The sequence below is a fragment of the Vidua macroura genome, chromosome 5 (assembly GCF_024509145.1).
Source record: "Vidua macroura isolate BioBank_ID:100142 chromosome 5, ASM2450914v1, whole genome shotgun sequence".
NCBI lineage: Eukaryota > Metazoa > Chordata > Aves > Passeriformes > Viduidae > Vidua > Vidua macroura.
Genome location: NC_071575.1, coordinates 22,588,207 through 22,607,280, shown reverse-complemented (window position 1 = coordinate 22,607,280; position 19,074 = coordinate 22,588,207). Strand labels below are relative to the sequence as shown.

At 41.9% G+C, this 19,074-nt stretch overlaps 1 protein-coding gene across 1 annotated transcript; it reads right to left on the bottom strand.

Moving 5' to 3' along the window:
* Positions 1–132: 132 nt before the first annotated feature.
* Positions 133–14,510, bottom strand: BPIFC (BPI fold containing family C). Its single transcript, XM_053977850.1, is given in 17 exon segments — positions 133–174; positions 1,796–1,872; positions 2,641–2,704; positions 3,514–3,556; positions 4,844–4,907; positions 5,782–5,956; positions 7,269–7,322; positions 7,942–8,115; positions 9,959–10,050; positions 10,953–11,013; positions 11,862–11,925; positions 12,711–12,763; positions 12,765–12,867; positions 13,656–13,689; positions 13,692–13,783; positions 13,908–14,019; positions 14,396–14,510. Coding segments are annotated over 17 exon segments (1,419 nt in total).
* Positions 14,511–19,074: the final 4,564 nt, after the last annotated feature.

The following is a 19,074-nucleotide window of genomic DNA, read 5'->3' as shown; positions in this document are numbered from 1 at the left end:
GCCTCCAACCAGCATGGGGGTTGTCAGAGCTCAAGTTAAACATTTCAGCAGAACTGGGCAGTGTTTAGTTTTCAGAGTCACATTATTGACTTCATTTGAGGTTCATGCTTAACAAGTGGTCTCTCTTCTCCTTTAGTGTTTGCAGTGGAGATCAGTCAAAATCAACACATATCCCTGCAGGGAGAAGAACAGTCATGGACATACTATGAATTAAAATGAACATTTTATTTTGGGGTTTCTTAATTTCAAATTGATCCTGGTGTTTAAGGTCCAAAAATCTACTGAGAAGAGCTGAGCCTTGGAAGTAACAAGTTTTATTCAACTCTGTCCTTTGAACTTTGCAAAAGGGTTCCATCTTTTCCTGGGTGCTATCCCTTTGTACCATGTTAGTGACAGAAGGGATCATACAGCCTACTCAGGAAGGTTCATCTGAGCCTTGAGGCAACTAGGCAAGCATCACAAGGTGGGATTATTTTTTACCTAATTTGTGCCACTTAAGAATTAGCCATATAATCTAAACTTGTCCTTAAAGCTTCCCCCACTGTCAGCACATACAGAGCAATGAGCCTGCAGAGAGCAGTTCATCACAGTCACAGAATCACAGAATGGGTGGGGTTGGAAGTGACCTTAAAGACCATCCAGTTCTAACCCCCCTGCCATGGACAGGAACACCTTCCACTAGATCAGGTAGCTCAAAGCACCATCCAGCTTGTCTATGACAAGTAAGAATTGTTTTTCTTCCTATTGACCATAGCCATCAGACTGGGACTGGAAGTGGAAACTCTAGAACTAGAGCCTAAATTCTAGCCTTTAAATGGGAATCTTATTCATTTTGGTAGGGCACAGCAATTCTGTGTTGTCTCTCATTCCTTGTTACTGATGAGGAGACTGGTTAAAGAACGTGAGGGGGGAATGGGCACCGCAGAATGGGCACCTAAAATCCTTCATTCACAATTAGTCTATAAGACTGTTGGCAATGGGTGCCACTGAAAGCAGTCTCTGAGTAATTATAGTTTGTAGGTAACCAGGTATATGGGAGGCAAAGAACAATTTAAAACAACCTTTGCATTTCATTTCCTGAGTTGTGTTTTGTGCTTAACCCCTAACAAAGATTTAAGAGTCTCTGCAAAGAAAAACTTCTGAAAAACTGAAAATAACTTTGAGAAATTGTTAAACAAGTGGAGAAATGCAGAAGGCTTACTCATTTTCTGGGCATTAATTTGTCAGCAATGCCTTTGTACTGACTGGTTACCTAGCAATATTCTGTATGCTCAAATTAAGGGCTAGTTTTGGAGAAGGATAACCAGAAGGCAAAAAAATATTTTCTGAAAGCTCTCACTAAGTACATTTGGCTACTAGCCTCAGCCATTATCACCAGTTATTAACAAAATCTGGGCATCCTATGTGCACAAAACTGAATTCTCCTCCCTCTCATATTCCAAGTATTCAACAAGACTGTGAGATAACAGTAACTCTAATTTGATGTGATTGGCCAAACTTGAACAATAGGTCAAACCTGTTTTTACACTGAATTGAAACTCGCAAGGCTGAAAAAGTTGTACATTTGATCACTTCATGGTTACATATTCAGTTCTAACTTTTCCTCTCAAAGAAATATACATTTGTTTCTAATAGAATTTTACGATTATTAGAGATCTCATTTTAAACCCATTTTTACTAGTTAGATAGCTCAAATACAGTAAATTTCTGGTACTATAGAAGGTGAATAAATGCCTTGGGAAAAAAAAGAAAAAGGAACAATAGAGACAATCTTTCATAAGTATCAAAATCGCACCTGTACAATTGTAATGTGAGGTCTTGTCAAGGTAACATTGGCCAGATTGGGAAGAGGGAATCCTTTTGACAGTTTAGCTTAAAAAGAGACAAATTATGATTTAGTTATGTATTAGAAAGATAATAAACACTTGCCCTTCAACAACACTCTTTATCGAGAGACTTGTAGGTAATTTATAACAATTAGCCTCTTAATCTTCACAAGCAAGCCTGGGAGGTTGCTAAGATGCTCATTTACCAATAGGAAAAAAGAATTACAAGTGCTTCTCTCTTGGCAGAGTGTTGTAGCCAAACCAAGGATCTTGCGTTCAACACATTATGTACTGAGTAATTTGTCCCTAATGATCCCTGAGGGATTGTTAATACAGCTCTACCATCATTAGAACCTGTTCCCGTTTGTATCCATTAGCTGAAGAAGGTGATGTTCATCCCAGTACAGAGGGCTGACACGAAGCTCTATCTCCCTCCAGGGCCTCAAATAAGATTTATGAGATGCAAAAGCTCTGTTCTGATTTAATAAAAAGGAATACATTTCACATATAGTGGTCTCAGGCAGGTGTGCAGATGAGAGATTTTGCTTTTCTCCCTGATGCATCAGGACGACCTAGACTGAGATGAAGGCAGATGAATTTTTACTTTCCTAGTAATTTTTGCCCTTTTTGCAGAACAGTGAGAGGGAGCACTTACACCCCTACAATCTTTGCTTTCCACTGCTTACTGGCTGATTGTCATTTTCCACTCCAAGTTAATGGGAGCTGACAACTTAATCAGCAAGTCAGTAGAAGTTCCTAGAATAACCCATTCTGCTGGAAGCTTTTTGGCTGATGCTTTAAAATACAGCCTTACCGTTAGCTGATGGAATTACTTCAGTCTGTAAAATGTAAGATAGGATGTTCTCCAGAAGCAAGACCTGCCACAGACAAGAAAACTGAGTTAGCCATAATTTCCTGATGGTGGTAGAGCTGTCGTGCCCTAATCCTGGGTGGAGTTAGTAGGCTCTTAGTCAACTTCCAGTTCTCTTTTGGCCTTGACAAGTCATAAGCTCAAGTGAACTTTAGGTTTTGGAATGATGCAAAGGAAGTGAGATGCAAAATGCAAATGGATTTCATTATGGTTGGCCAACATTTTAATTTAAAACAATCTATTTGCTCTATTTATGAGATAATTTATCACCAGTAGGAAAGCAGGACTAGACCAGTTTTAATCCTTTCTCCTCAGCTACTCGGAATGGATTGATTATACTGAGAATGAAATGACTCTCTGTGGGGGCAGGGTTTTCCCCTGCAAGGTTACAGCTGCACTATTTCAGGCGTCAGAAGGAAATATCTTGACTGTCCCTCCTTGCCAGAATTCTGAGCACCTTGCTGAGCACCCACGGAGCGCCTGTGCCTCAGCCATCCCCGTGACCATTGGATGGCGCTCTGCTCTGCTGCTACAGGTCAGCTCGGCTCTGTTTCACCCTGATGATTCGAGAGATCTCTGCTTACTGCAGCCAGGGCAACTACAGCATATCTCTTTTGCACAGCACTAGCTTACCCCAAATAGTTTACTTTTAAGTCCAGAACGGAGAGGTGGCTGCCAGAAGACAGGAGGGGAGCCACTTGGGAATGAAGCCAAATGATTTAGAAATACAGATAAAATTTAGCTGCTTACTCTTTAGCCTTGACATCACTGATATCCTTAGTTTGCATTTCCTATATGCTTCAACTACCCACTTACCTCAAAAGAGCCAACACTGGAGTGGGCTAGGGAGAATTGGATCCTGAGGGAAAGAAGTGAAACAAGATAAGTCACTGAGAAAGTATAAACACAGTTATTCTAATCATGTGCAGTCAGTCATTGCTGTAGAGCTCCAGACCTTAAGAAGCATCTGAATTTTTTTTTAAAGCACTTTCACACACTGCATACTGCTACACAGAGAAAGATTTGGTTTTCTTGGAGCATTGCTGAACATCCATGCATGAGTGTGCTAGAAGGGCTGCAGCCAGCAATTTGAGTGTACTTTTCCTCTCTGTGCTGTTCTGGAAATCCTACACTGACAAGTAATTTAATCAGGACTTGTAGGGTGTCAGGTATTTTGCAAAGATTTTGGTACATCTGCATAATGGTTTCATGTGAGTCTTACCAGGAAGAAAGGATCTGTTCATTGTGTGGTGCTGCTGCTGCTGGCTTTGTTGCTACTGCTTCTGTTTCCAAATTGAAATAGTTATTCCCTAAGTTACTCTGTATCCAACAAAAGATTTCTGAGTTTCCTCAGCACCAGTACCTGAGTTCTCAAGGCCAGCTTCCAGCACACTTTAGATTTTCCTCTTTGAAAATTACTGCAGAAAATGCTAACAGCACTATTCTCCTTAAATTCCTAACATCCCTCTGCCCTGACGAACTCTGCATATTCTTAACCCTGTGTCTTTCTTAGGGACTTCTATGAAATTGAAGTCCCAATTCCCAGTTGTGAGGTTCTGACATACAGAGCTTCTTCCCCATGAAATGTGACATTCTAGATGTGTAAATAGCCTAGCCTCTGGTCTCCAGCTTTCTGAACCTTCCAAGTTGCAGGACTTCAGCTGGTGAATGTCTGCTATAAGAATATCTGCATAGGGGACCTGTAGGAGCCCAGGTTATTTATTGTGCCCTGGACTGCTCTGACATACTTTAGTGGCACAGGTTGTCTAGAAAGCCATGACATCTTGCCAGCCAGAAAAGGAAGAGGGAAACTCTCAGATGATTTATGGTCATCAAAACTGCACTGCATGCTTTGTTTATCTAGTTCAGAGGGGAGAGTAGATGTGAAAAGAAGGGAAGTCCAGTTAGACCACTTCCCTGCAGCAGTCCACTGGTGAGAAGTCCCTTGAGGGCATTGCACTTGTTAGAGAGAAGCTTCCTGCCTCCTCTAAACTGTACAAGTGCTGCCAGATTAAGAGAAACTAATGCAGGTAAATTTACCAGCAAAACGTATTAATAGTTATCTGGTCATATGTCTAAACTATTAATGTTGGGATTGCTAACATTGTTTTCCAAAGAAAATCTTTTTCATCCCAGATTGGATTACCTGTTCAAACATAACGAGCCCATTAATTTCTGATCAAATATATTCAGAGAAATGCTGGTGTTGGCTGCCTGCAGAATAAAGAAACCATGGATTACCAGACATAAAAACCCCAGGACCCTTTCTGTGAATTAGTCACTACTACATAAATACCATCTTTCCAGTAATGTATGGAAGTTGTTTTAGTTAAATGCAGCTTTCTCATTGCAAGGCTGCACACAGTAAATGTCTGTTTATTTGAATGGCACTGACAAGAGCTGAAATGGGGGTAATGAGATGTCATTAATCAAAGCCATGAACAAGATGCCAAGAGGCATGACTCACACTTGCAGAACTGTCATTCCAGAGAACAAAATCTTGCTTAATCAGAGCCACTATATGTTGGGATTTTTGTCCCTCTGTAGGAAAATGTTCTTTGCCATAGAAGCGTCCTATAGGTTAGTGTTGCTCTGTTCTTTTGAGAGTTTTAAAATGCTTCTAAAAGTTTCTTATGCCTTCTGATGTTTACATATTTCTACTGAATTTTCTCACACTGTTCTTGTAAATAATGATCGTTTTGCATTCTTCTTTGTGGGTGGAGAGAATTGATGGACTATTGGTTTGACCAGTGTGGTTGGAGAGGTGGCAATTTCATCCTCCAATCCACTGTCACTTTTGATATTCTATATATAGTGGAGTCAGAAAATAAAATCTCTCTTTGGGTTCTTTTCTTTCCTCTTTTACATCTAGCATCCATGTGTGAGTTATTTCATTGTCATAGTGTGACAAGTTAGTTGAGGTCATGCCTATACCTGTGACTAAGGGGAATCTGCATGTTTGTGTACTAGAAATTTGGCTTTTTTTTTTTTTTTTTTTTTTTTTTGTTTCCTGTACAGAGTTGTAAAAGAAGGAAGGAACAAAGATATTTAACCTTGAGTTAAATGTCACCTTGTTTGTTGCACTTAGTATGTTCAGTGTGAACAGAGACCGGGTGTTTGAGTCTGGCAGAATGACCAACACCTTCACGGAGCCCTGAATCTTTACCATGAAGGAATCCTGCTGTAAGCTGTTGATAGGGATTTCAGTAGACTTTAGCTTCAACATCACTGGCTAGGGTGCAACTGAATATTTAGCTACCTGTAAGATTCAAGGACAAAAAAAAAAGAAAAATATTTTTCTCATAGAATGGATCAGAATACTGCATTTTCTCACTTTTGAAGCATTTCCTTATGATGAGGTTAAGGATAGCTGCTAACATAAGATTCTTTCAGGTAAGCAGGAAATAAAGGTTTCCTGTGGTGCTAAATTAACAGTATTGGCCACTCAGGAATGCAGTGAAAAGTTCCTTCCATTTGAGGAATACAAATTTTTCCATATTATTTCAAGAGTAATTAAATGCTTGAAATTAAATGAACAGAGGATATAAATGGACTCCAAACGTGGTAATAAAAAAAAAAAAACACACAATAAAAGAGCTCAGGAGTCATTCACTTTGAAATTCACCCATCTCAGGAGATGGGTTCCTCCTCTGAACTGTCCTCAGAGGAGCCTCACTCTGTTTGTCACCTGAAGAGTGAATATACAAATATAAAAAGTATATAACAAAGTTCAATATTCGAAACAGAGGGGGTGGAATATTCACATTAATGCTCATGGCATTTTATGGAGAACATCATACATGACTACCCTTGGAAAATTCTTATATTTCTCTAGAAGAAACTTAATAACATCTGGGAAACAAACAAGAATGTGAAGTACTTTGAACTATCAGTCTGATTTCACCCATCCTCGGCATTATAGCCTAGGGGTTCTTCTGTTCATTTTTGGTTTCTCATCCTGTCTCAGATGGCTGGTGGAAGCCATGCATGCTCATATTCTCTGTCCTGTTATATTTATCACCTTCTCCTAAAATAAATGGAAATCCTGTGCATCTGCCTTGTCTGCTCCATAGGATGTAATGTTTCCTGTCCATCTGTTACCTCATGTTCCTGCACATGGTCCCTTCCTAGGTTTTCTGCTCAACAGTCACAGGCCAGCAGCAAAGTAAAGAGAATTATGCAGTCTTGGGGAGGAGAAAGGCAATTTTTCTGAGCTGAGATTTCTCTTAGATGTCTCTCAAAGCACGACTCATGACTGGAAGCTGTTTCCTGCATAGAGCTGGTTTTAGGTAGGAACAGCTGTGGCTTGGGCACGGTGCCCAGAGAAAAGATTGATGTGCAAGGTTATGGGCCAAGATTATGTTCGGTAACAGTGCAAGTCATTCAACTCATCATGGGGTGGGAAGTGACAAGGCCCATCTGCTCTGCTGTTACAAGGTGCACATGGGCCCACTTCCCCAGTGCAGGAGCCCCGCTGGCCATATAAGCCTTTGGGATACACCAGGAGTGAGGTGTCTTGACACCCACACTGGGTGGCTTCTCTGAGACTTTGTGAAAGTAATGATACTCACCTCAGGGATGATACTGCTAAATATCTCTGTGTTTATATTAAAATAGCTGCAAGTCTGAAGGAAAAAATAAAAGAGAAAACAAATGAGTTACCAGATTTGACCTTCATGGTAAGCTTTTCTCTAAATGCATTATTACAGTCATTTCAATGAATCTTTAATTTTTTGCCTCTCAGAAATATTCCTAAGAGATTCAGTACACTTATACTTCCCAATAATACATGCCAAAAATAATCCCTCAGAAAGCAAATGCTTAACGTCATTATAGTTCAGGCTGCAGTCTCCAAGCCACAGATGCTGTTCTTACGAAGCCCCTGTAGTACTTTCATTCTAAGACGATCCCTCAGAAAACAGCCACTGAGGCTGCAAAATTCTCCAGAGTTGATCCCTTGTCCCTGTTAGAGAAGTCTGTGCCTCAGGTCTACAAACCCCTTGTCTTTTGTAACAACGTTGGCAGTATTTGGTTCTTGGCTCAGTGGAACTTGGCATGCCTGGCTGTGGCCTGAGGCATCTATACAGAGCGTAAGGGAAAGAATAACAATACCCTGGTGTTTATAATCTACCGTCTCAGGACTCTACAGACCAACTGAGAGCTTTCTATGGCCACATACTGACATCTGGCAGGTCAAAGCCCTAACTGAGCCACTCTGACCCCATTCCTCTGTGTCCTGCTCACCTCCTCTGCAATGGTCCTGTTGACAGCCCCGGTGGTGTAGTAAGCAAATGAGGAGGTCTGAAAGAAATACTCAGAGAAGGCAAGGTACAGCATGGAGTCACTTTGGTCTGGGATTGTGAAGGAAGCTGCCACGTAGGGAGAGTCAGTATAGTTTCCAGCTGGGAAGACTATTCCCTTAAAGTTATTGTCAGAGATAAAGAAAAACAGAGTCAAAATATAACTTTACCATGACTGCAGACAATGAATGCTACTTTCCTTGACTTTGCCCCAGCTATTCATTTGGTATATACATGAGTATGTAGGCTTTGTAGTAGTGTATGAAGGCTTGGTGCTGTCAAACAAGTGGCGAAGGCAAGTTCCAGCATTTGGACATCTTCACAGATGAGGCTCAAGATCTGTCTTTTGTGATACTGGTCACCTACTGAGGACAGTCTGGCACCTCAGATCACCCTCTAAATTAAGGGTCTAAATATTGCATGAAGAACATGACTAGTGGTCCTCCTTTTTGAAAAGCCTTACTTTCTCCGTTTCTTATCTCCAGGAATTTAAATCTGAGAACTGCTGCTTAAGAACTAACCAATGGCCTCAATTACAAAATTGATCTGTAAAACCAGAGGTCTTTCTTGGTCAAAATCAGCACTGTATTCTGCCCAGAATCAAGTTGATAACTTGTGCAGACAAAAGGCTTATGAGAGAGGAAAGTTGTGTCAGACAGACCTAAAATGCCTATGTTGTCTTCTGCATGACCCATTATATTGGCCAAGCCTTGCAGATCTAATACTTCCAAATGCATCCAGATGAAATGAAAAAGTAAAACTGACAGAAAGCGATGAAGACATTTAAAGGTTAAAGTTTTTTATGTCCATTTTATTAGTTCTGTTTATGTTTAATCTCAAATGTATTTTGTCTGTCTTTATTTTCTCATCTAGCTCTAATGTTCCTGTTGCCTTTTAAGGACTATCAAAATGCTTACAAAGTGCTGAATCACAGTTGGTGACCTCTCCATTCAATCCTCACTTGCTGGATTTACCAGTCTTCGTATATTTCCCCACTTATATTGGACAGTAGCTCTTGGAACAGCCATGATTTTACATCTTTTGTCTGACTCAAGTCCCTGCTTAAAATCTAGCTGCTGCAATACTCAGAAGAGTTTGACAGCAGCTGCAGAGCTGGTGTGCTAAGACCAGTGTCTACCACACAAGCAGATACTAACTTTTTGTTCCTTTTTGTTTTCACCTCTCTTATTTCCCTGTTGTCCCTTTTTTACTACTTAATTTATAGGATCTTTGTGACAAGACTATCTTTTTATTCGACCTTTGTAGAGCACCAAGCAGAAGGCAGCTTAAACTTAATTAAGGATCTCAGATACTGTAATAATGACAACTACCCTCAATCGAATCACCTTATACAGAATGACAGTGAAGTCATTTTAGAATCAGGAACTAGTCAGATTTTAGTTTCAGTACATAAAGAGATTTTCTTTCTTAATTTGAAATAAAGTTTCAAGTCCTCAGACTCAGCAGCATTCCTTGGGCTCCCATGCTTTTGAAAGGGTATTCTGCCTTCCCATTGAAGAAGCTAGGGGCTTAATACTTGCTCTGATAGTCTTGCTCTTTCTTCTCTCTCATCTGACAGCAGACAGATCTAGTTAGTTGCATGTATAGAAATATTACTCTGACTGACTAAACAATGAAGTCCCAGCTATTAATCAACAGTGAGAGAAAGATGAGGTTTAATAACTTTTTTCTTTCCCTTCCCTTTTCTTTCTTAGCCAACTTTAACTGTTTTCTATTTTTTACAACCAACTCAACAGCAGTTTAAAGAAAAGGATATGGCTTTTAAGTAATTCATTTCCCAACAGCATTGTTACAAATTATTACTGTAACAAATGCAATAATGCTTTGAAATGTCTGTCTTCCAAGATAGTGAGCCTCTACGTTCAGAGTAACAATCATGGTCATGTCATAGAATAATGGACCCCACAGCAATGTAGGCAAACAGCACTACAGGCAAGTACCTTTAAGTCCAGGTCAATGAATGGCTGGAATACTGCTGGCAAGCCACTTAAGGAGTAGTCTACTTCAGCCAAATCATCAATCTGCTTTACAGCTGTAAGGGTGGTAGATAAGTTACAGAATATTACAAAACCCACAGAAATAATTTTATGTATACTTAAAACTAAGTCAGTTTCTGAAAGAGAATGTCACTAATTGTTCCAGAAAGTAGGGAAAAACACAGCCAGGGACCTCCTAACATGCATTCTGACCTAAGATTTGATATTTCTACTAGGACTTTCTGTAAAGCACCTTCTCTAGTTTGTCTGTTGTTTTCTCATTGTGGAAAGTAAGTTTGGTCTAACCCAAAAAAGGAGATGGCCAGATCATTGCCTCAGGGCATAAGGAGGTGTTGGGATTTCTTGTCAACAGTTTTAAGAGCATCCCAAGTACCTGTAACTTGCAAGTACTTTCCCAGAAGGAGGGTGCCTGATCTGCTTAGATACCTGTGTTTTGCACATGGTATCTGACCAACACTTGGGGTGTCTTAAATGCCTGCAAATCTAACCCAAAGCGGTTCAAGTGAAAAGGTGTTTGCAAAGGAGCTTTTTCATTTTGTCTCTGGCAAGTCTGACAAATAGGCAAGTAAAACTTAATTTCCAGGCAGGTTAGGACTACAGGCTTCAGCTTGTAAAGTGCTGTGTGTGCAGGAGCGTGGTATGGGAAAACTGCCTCAGCATCAGTACTGTGTGGCCTCTAAGTGGCATTTCTCACAACAGAAGTGCACATTGCCACACTTGCAAGTTGAGAATTGCTACCAAGTCCTTGGCTCTTAGAAACACATATTTCTTGCTTGAGTAGCCCAGCCTTTATTTAACTGTGGTTCTGTATGCAAGGGAGCAGATGGACTGATATCACTCCTGGAGACATTGCTAAGTGGCTACCATTAAGGAAGCAACAGAATTCCACTGATCGGAAGAGAGAATACAGAAGGAAAAGGTATCACTAATGACTCACCATTCAGTGATCAGAGGTCCCCATCTATCATCTGGATCCCAGCTCTGATGTTGGGACATGACTACAATAAAAGCACACTCAACTTATGGCCTGATTAGCATGGCTGTATAAGCACCTCTTACATGTGTGCTAGCAGATCTTTCTGCTGCATGACACAGATTGCAGCATTTGTTTATCAAAACACCTAATCTGGCTTCTCTTCAGCTAACTGGATCCCCAGTGTTCCTGCTTGGTGCAATGTAAGCCTGATGTATGCCAGAGCTGCAAAAAAGAGGGAAGTTTCCAGAGGCAGCCTGGTGGGGGTGACGAAACCACAGCCTTAAATAGTGCAAGGACAAATCTTATACTGGTGTCGCAGGAGAGATCTCAGAATCGTGGAGTCATTTAGGTTGGAAAAGACCCTTAAAATCAGCGTGTCCAACTGTAAATCCCTAGACAGAATGACAGCCATCTCAAGCTCTGTTTCCTGTCAGTGGCCCTGGGAGGCTGTCATCAGAACTACTCACCCCTTTGCTACAATGAAGCTGAAATGTCATACTATCAGTAGATATAATTTCTCTCGGTGTTGCTCAGTAGATGTTTTTTCTGCCAAGCATAAAAATGACCCAAGCCCCAGGATGCCTTGTAGGTACACAGGCAGAGACTTATTCTGCATTGGAATGGAAAAATAACTGCATTTTCCATCCCTACTGCTGCCTTGGTTGAATGTAGCTGTGTCAGTATCTTGACTATGAACCTGTCACTTTATCTGGAATAATTTCTGGCTGGCAAAATGATGACGAAATGATCAAACGAGAATAGGACTATTACAGGATTATTTTTCTAATTCTTCCTTTGCCAAGTTCACAGCACTGACTTGTGAATGCTATCCTCCTTACAGCCCTCCCCTACACAATGTGAAAGGCTTACATTAGTGACCAAGCTCCTGTGAATGGGTTTCTTCAGATACTTGATAAAGAAGTTATGCAGGAAGCTAGAGGGAAGGAAGAAGGCAATCAATGGGTCAAGTACTATGGTCATTAAGAGGAGATCAGATATTTCTGCATAACATGAATTTAATGGCCTCTTAGTGTGATATTCTAGTACACATGGGAGCTTTTTGAAATGTAAAAACTGTCAGAGAGCCACCATTTAAAAGATTATAATTTCAGCACTATGTATCTCAGCCTGGGTTAAATAATATTTATGAAAAATTGATTTCTTCATAGGACCACAATCTTATGTGTACAAAATAGTCTCTGCATTAGGAACTTCCAAAACAAGCAAAAATAAACAAACAACTGACCGACCAAAAAAAACAAAAACAAAAACAAACAAACAAAAAACCAAACAAAAAACCACCAAACTCTGAGAGAAATACAAGAAAATAATGAGATACTGTTTCATGGGCTGTATCCAGAGGCTTAACAGACAGTCTGGTTCTGTTCAATTTCGATAGCACTGTGAGTAGGAGGAGTGAAGCATAGTACAACCTTGTAACTTCTACCTAGAGTTGAAGACTAGAGCAGAAGTTAGAAGAAGTGGGTGCTGAAGAAGCACAAGGGATTGTTTGATTCAGTCTTTATCTTCTACTGTGTGTAAATACAAGGACAAATATCAATGTTGGCCATTTAATGCTGTATTGGGGCCCCAGTTCTCACCTGTGGTGTCTTACGATGCCTAAAAGCAATTCTGCGCACCCTAATTTGTGAAGTTGTCCCTGTGCCATTCATTGATAGTTATTTTGTGAGGGTGTTTATACAGACCTCTTCCACTTACCCAGTTTTCCCATTCAGCTTGGTATCTACGTCACCAGAAGTTGTCTGGCAGCTGGGTGAGGGCTATTGAGGTAGGGGCTGCATTATCCAGGGCTGTTGAAAAGATTGCAGTAACAAACACCTTTGAGATGTGCACTGTGCCTCTTCCACTGTCTTTGCTGCATCAGGTGATAATAAATAAGAACTGAAAAAAGCCACCTCTTCACTATGGAATTGCCTGGTGATGTGGACCCATGGCTAGTCCTGGTCACTGCCACTACTCTGCTTTGCTTGCCTGTGTCTAGTGCTTGCCAGTGAGGGCACTGTGACTCCTGCTGTGTCACCCCCTCAGCTCCCAGGTCCCTTCTCCCCGCATGCAGCCCTGCTGTCCCTGGCAGAAGTGCAGATCAGAGACTGATGTAATTCGGTCAGTTTAGCAATATAGGTAATGAGGGGTGTGGGAAGGAGAAGAGGGATTTCTTTCCTCTGAAACAGCCTGGGACTAGGAAGGTATGGAGACTGCTCTAAGAATACTGCCATTTGCTCATCCATTTTCCATCAGCTTTTGAACTGTATCTCTTGGTGGCATAACAGAGGGTTTCTAATAGTGTGACTTCACTATGAGGGTTTATTATACTGAACTGTGATCCAACACACTACAGTTTTTCTAAATATGCCATTAGCTGGCAGGCTGGACAATGACAGCATTCAGCTAGAGCAGCAGTCCTGTGCTATTTGCAGCACTGCTTCTCAGCCATGGGCTCTTTAGCAGTGCTGATGTCTGAGGGGGCAGGGGCTGTCCCCCACCAGCAGACCTGTCAGAAGCACCCGTCTGTGCTCCTGGGTTACTGCTGCCAGCTGATTAAGAGCACCTTTACAATGAAGGAGTCACAAGAATAAACTAAAATTTGCATTTTTGTATTATCCATCAAGAAAAAAATCCCAGAATGTGCAAAGCTGTACATACAACATCCAGGTCCTTATGTCCCAGTTCTTATTCATGTTGTAAAAGCATTTCCAATCACCAGTTTTATCCCAGACCCTGGTAGGAGGGAGATGGAAGCACTGGGTAATTCAACAACAGTAACATGTATCCTAGAGCATAAGAGAGAAAAGGGAGAGAAAAGATTTTTAAAAAATGGATTTAATAAGTCAAAATGAACACAAAACAAGATTCAAATTTCAGTCAAACACAATTGGCCTCAGAGAGAATACTTACCATGAGATGTTGTATTTGACATTACCAAGCCCAAATTTCTCATGGCCAGTCAAATCAGGGAAATGCTCCTTCTCCATATTCTGCTGCAGGATTTCCAGCCCAGCCTCCTTGGGCACAGGAAAACAATGATCAGTTCAGTCGCCTTTGATAGTGCCTGGGAGTTTAGAGTTGTGTTTCTGACTTAGGAAATGTGATGGACACAGAATCGCAAGAAGGTGGTATCTCACTTGAGACATGGCAGTGCTATTTCAGGTCTCACTCCTAGTCATGGCAAGAGCTGAACTAACTGATTCAATATCTGAGGTCACATGAACCTTGATATGATCTACAATGCTGTCAAACAGCTTACTGACTTTGCTCTATTGTGCTCTTAAACTTTTCTTTATAGCCTGCTATGGGGTCGTTTACTCCCTCTGCCCTCTTTCCTTTGTCATATCTGTATTCAAGGCAATGCCACTGGCAGCTGCTGATGAAAACATCACACATACCATACTCCAGCTCCTTCTGGGTGATCCTCACTTTGAGTCCAGGATTGGCACTCTGTTGTTCACTGAGCAAACTTAAGAGGAGGAGAGAACAGCAAATCTTTAGCATCTTCCTCATTTTTCACAGGACCAGTTAATAAAGATTTATAATGATAGCAGAAATTCATGCTGTGTCACTTGGTGGTTGTACTCCCTTCCCCCCTTCCCTGGACACCATCTTTCCCTCCCAAATGAAGAAAGTGGAAAGCCCAGCAACCTTTGCAGAGAAGACCCATTCTCCAGAGACTTACAAAAACTGAGCTCCGTGGGGTAGAGGAGAAAAGTCAGCCTGTTCACTGCCATAGAGACTGGGGAAAGTGCTTGGGATACATCCATTTGGACAAGCATTGAACTTTTAGACTGTTATTTGGTGGCTCTACTGGATTCACCACAGGGCTGGTGAATGAGTGAAGTCAATAACCATCCCAGGGGCTTTTGTGACAGGACTTAAACCAAGATGGAGCTATCTGTATAAATCACAAAATCTTGGAAACAAAAAAGAAGGACTTACACTCAGGAAAGTAGACATGATCAAGTGAAATGCAATTGAGGAAAAAAAAAAAAAGAAAAAAATTGGGACATTTATTGACTACAAGAAAGTGGTCTGGGAGGAAATGAGGAGCAGTGAAAAGGACCAAAACAAACCAAAACTAACCTCACACTTGCTGTAAAATCAGGGGGAAAAATCAAGGAGGAAGACAGAACATTGAGGGGAAGATATGAGTGACATGGTATGGATACCGAAAAAAAAAATCTTCACCAAAGTGAAATCTATCAGAAGGCATGGGATGCCATGAAGTGCAGTGACATGGACCAAAGCTTGCCAAAACTGGCCCCCATTGAAATTGAGATTTTGTTTCCTTTCCTGAAAAGTAGAGGTGAGCAGGCTTCAGCAGAGTGCATCACCAGAATGTAACAGGGAAAGACAGATGGCAGATAGGATCACCTCCCCTCTGGAGACAGCCTGAGACAACAGGGGGTTTTCAGTCTGGAGAAAAAAAGGCTCCAGGAAGATCTTGGAGCACCTTCCAGTTCCTAAAAGGAGCTACCTGAGAGCTGGAGAGGGAATTTTTACAGGCTTTGTAGTGGTAAGACAAACAGGAATGTATCTTCAGACTGACAGAGGGGAGGTTCAGATGAAACATTAAGTAGAAATTCTTCATTGTAAGGATGGTGATGCTCTGGAACAAGTTTCCCAGAGAAGCTGTGGATGTCTCATCCCTGAAGTGTTCAAGGCCAGGTTGGATGAGCCTTTGGGCATGCTGTTCTAGTGAAAGGTGCCCCTGCCCATGATAGGGGAGTTGGAACAAGATGATATTTAGGGTCCCTTCCAACACAAACCATTCTATAATACAATCAGATTTTAATAATGAATTTCAGTTTTTATGTTTGGAAAGAGGCTGAGGACAACCCTTTTCTCTGGGGGAGGCTCGGACCAGTTGGCCACCCAGTGTGTCCACCACAACTATTTGAGTCTAGTGATTTGTCACAGCACTTTGAATGCATTTTCCAAGCTTGATTAGCAGCAGCATGATTTATTTTGTGTAGAATGTGATACACAAGCACCATCTAGAGGATTTAAAGGAGATGATGATGACTGTAGTTGACTACAGCAACAGCTGACAGGTGCATTATAGAAGGAAAAAGTTTTAAGGTTCCCCATGACTCAAATACTGCTGCTGAAGTGGCATTAACCCCTAGGGTTAATAGTTATAACAGTTATTCTGACTTTTGTTGCCTTTGGGATTTGCATATTTTTGCTCGGCACTTCTTGCTTTCCTTTCCCTCTCCCCTTGATGATAGCAAGAGGATGAAGGGGAATAAAGAAGAACCAATTAAACCAGAAAAATGCATCACCTGAATTTCAAAGAAGAGACTGAAAATTCCATGCAGTCAGGACTGTTCTGTAGATGGAGAAATCTTTAGAAGAAAATAACTGCAGATTACCCAGCAGTTTCAGATAAGTTTCTGATATAGTGCATTAGAGAGAAATAAGAGGACTCTCCTGTACTGCATCACTTGGCTGATGAGGATTAAATCTGCTTCACTGTACTGTAGACCCTGCAGCACAAAACCAGAGTGGTTTCATTCTGAGAGCTTGTCTTCTCATATTCTAGATGAATGGGTTCCTACCCACCCTATTACTGTGAAAATGGAGTGACTATCAATAGGAAGACCATTGGGAGCTATGAAAGTTCCTAAATGTTTGTCTCTAAGATTATTGTTTTAGAGGTTGCAATATTTTATCTGGGTGTTTGGGGAGGGAAGGGTTGCTACAACAAGCCTGGCAGTTTTCCTGTTGGGAAACACATCTAAAATTAGCTCTGATACTGCTTAGTTGTTTCATAAAAGCCGTGAAATTGTTGGTGCCTGAGGAGGAGGAAGATGACATCCTGCAGAGGTAATTCCTGCACCCTATGTGTGAAGCTCCACAACATGAGTTGGGCTGATCCAGAATGATGGTTCAGCACTGGGAAGGAAGCTGGGAAGGATAGCTGGATTTTGCAGGATGACCCAGGTCTTTCTGACACCTCACACTGAACTGGCCAGGGCTGGAGCCTGCTTGTGATGTTGGGGAAAGCTCAGTACCTCTCCAGATCCCAGCCTCAGACAGGAAAGCAATTCCCTTCCTCATGAAACATCACTACTGCTACTGCAAGCCTCTTCCCCTGGGAAACCACCCTCATCCTAATGAGGAGGGGGCAGTTCCTAGGAAGGAGAACAGGAGCCCAGAAGGTGCATGGGCCCGCTCCTCCCTTCGTGAGCTGTTAGCCATTTGTTCCCCAGTATCCATGTACAGAGAAAGGACAGAAGAGCAGGAGAGAGGAGGGATGATGCAAAGCAGAGCAGTTCTGGGTTACTCACAATTGCTGAGTGTGGGCACAGGAAAAGAGAAACCCATCCTGCCTGAAGCTCCATGCTGTGAATGGCAGCTGGATGCTTCTTATCAGGAGCTGGAATGAGCTGCTGCAGCAACAGCTGAAACCACTCACTTGCAAAATTTGAGTTGGTGACTTCTTTGAAGAGCTACAGGTGTGCAGGGAGATTAAGAAGAAATCAGATTTCATTTTCCTTCTGAAATTGCCTGGTTTTAGGGAGACAGAAGTGGGTAACTATTGGTGGAACTGCTACTTTTGCTTGAGTATTACATGATGTCACAGTCAAATGGAAATCATCTCTTTCTTTAAAGAAAATGGGCATATTGTATGAGTATGTAGAAAATGAAGGAATTGGCTGGCGTAGTGCTCAAAAGAACTTCCTTCCCTCAAACTGTGGACTCCCATCCACATCTGCTGCTGGGCTGGAAGTGGAAGCAGTTGACTTACATGGCTGCAGAGGACTTGGTGGGCAGGGGCTGTTCAGATGGCTGCTGGGACAGCCAACTTCCCAGATAACAAGAGAAATTCTGTATTGCACCAATATATCCTTGTCCTGTCATTAAAACACATGGGACAGCATGGTCCCTATATGTTTGGGACCAGTCTAACAAGCCTGGCTGGCAAATATACATCTTCCCTGCATGGCCCAGGTCCCTCTACCCCTGCTTAATCGAATCCTTGCTGGTTCAGTTTCTTTCTGGCATTGTTCCCTTATGTTCATCTCATTTTTTTTTGGCTCAGTCTCAACCCTCATTGCACCACAGAGACTCTAAGAAAACTCTGTCAGCTCTGACTGAGCAGAGCAGCCACGCAAGAGTCTTACGCGCAGTTGGTCTTGATTGTTGTCCAGCAGAGGCTCTCAGCTGCAAGCAGATTCCAGTGTGGTCTCTGAGGATCATCTATGGGGCACATAAGAGATAGCTAAGAAAAGCAATTATATGACAGATTTTCAACCCAGCTCAAGCTTCTGCATCTGCTGGAAAATAGCTAGAGCAGAAGAGTTCACAAACCAAAACTGTGAGTGAAAACCATTGCTTTGAACTGACTCTGGTTTCCTTTAACCCTGACTCTTGTAAAACCAGAGAAGTTGGACCTGTGGCAGCTGTACAGACTCAAGCCACTGTGTGGAGCCAAAGAAACACTTTTTGGGCAGCTCTATGGCTCCTAGATCACTCACATTAGGATGCAACACAGCCCACTGCCGGTTAAACTCCCAGGTGGTGAGGTGCTGTTGTCTCCTGGTCCAGGAGATGGCCTTGCCTGTGAGATAACTCAGCAGTGCTTAACAAATCTAAACAGCTGAGCAAAACCATCCTCCAGTGCCACTCTGTGTCCTGCTTGAGCTTCAGGACAGCTGTGCTGGAGATCTAGGCTAAAAGCACACCCTCAACTGAGTGTATGTAACATTACTGGATCTGCTTCCAGCTTTCCACGTGTGATTGACTTCCCATGTGCTGCTAAAAATACCAATATTCCCTTTATAAAGAGAGCCTTTCTGACCCATAGGGGACAGAAGGTATCTTCAAAGCACAGTGAAGTTGGACTGTGCCTTCCAGGTTTGGACAATCAGGTGGTATTAGGGCTGTTTTCTTGCATGGTCTGTGATCTACACAGACATGTGCTGCTCAGACCATTCATGTCTAACTTAAAGAAAAAAGATTTTGGGGTCTTCCTTTGCTACACTGGGAACTGAATGGGCAATGCTTAGCTCTTTTTCCTGTTTAATAGCAATGGCTTCACATGAACTGTGCAAGTAGGACTGTT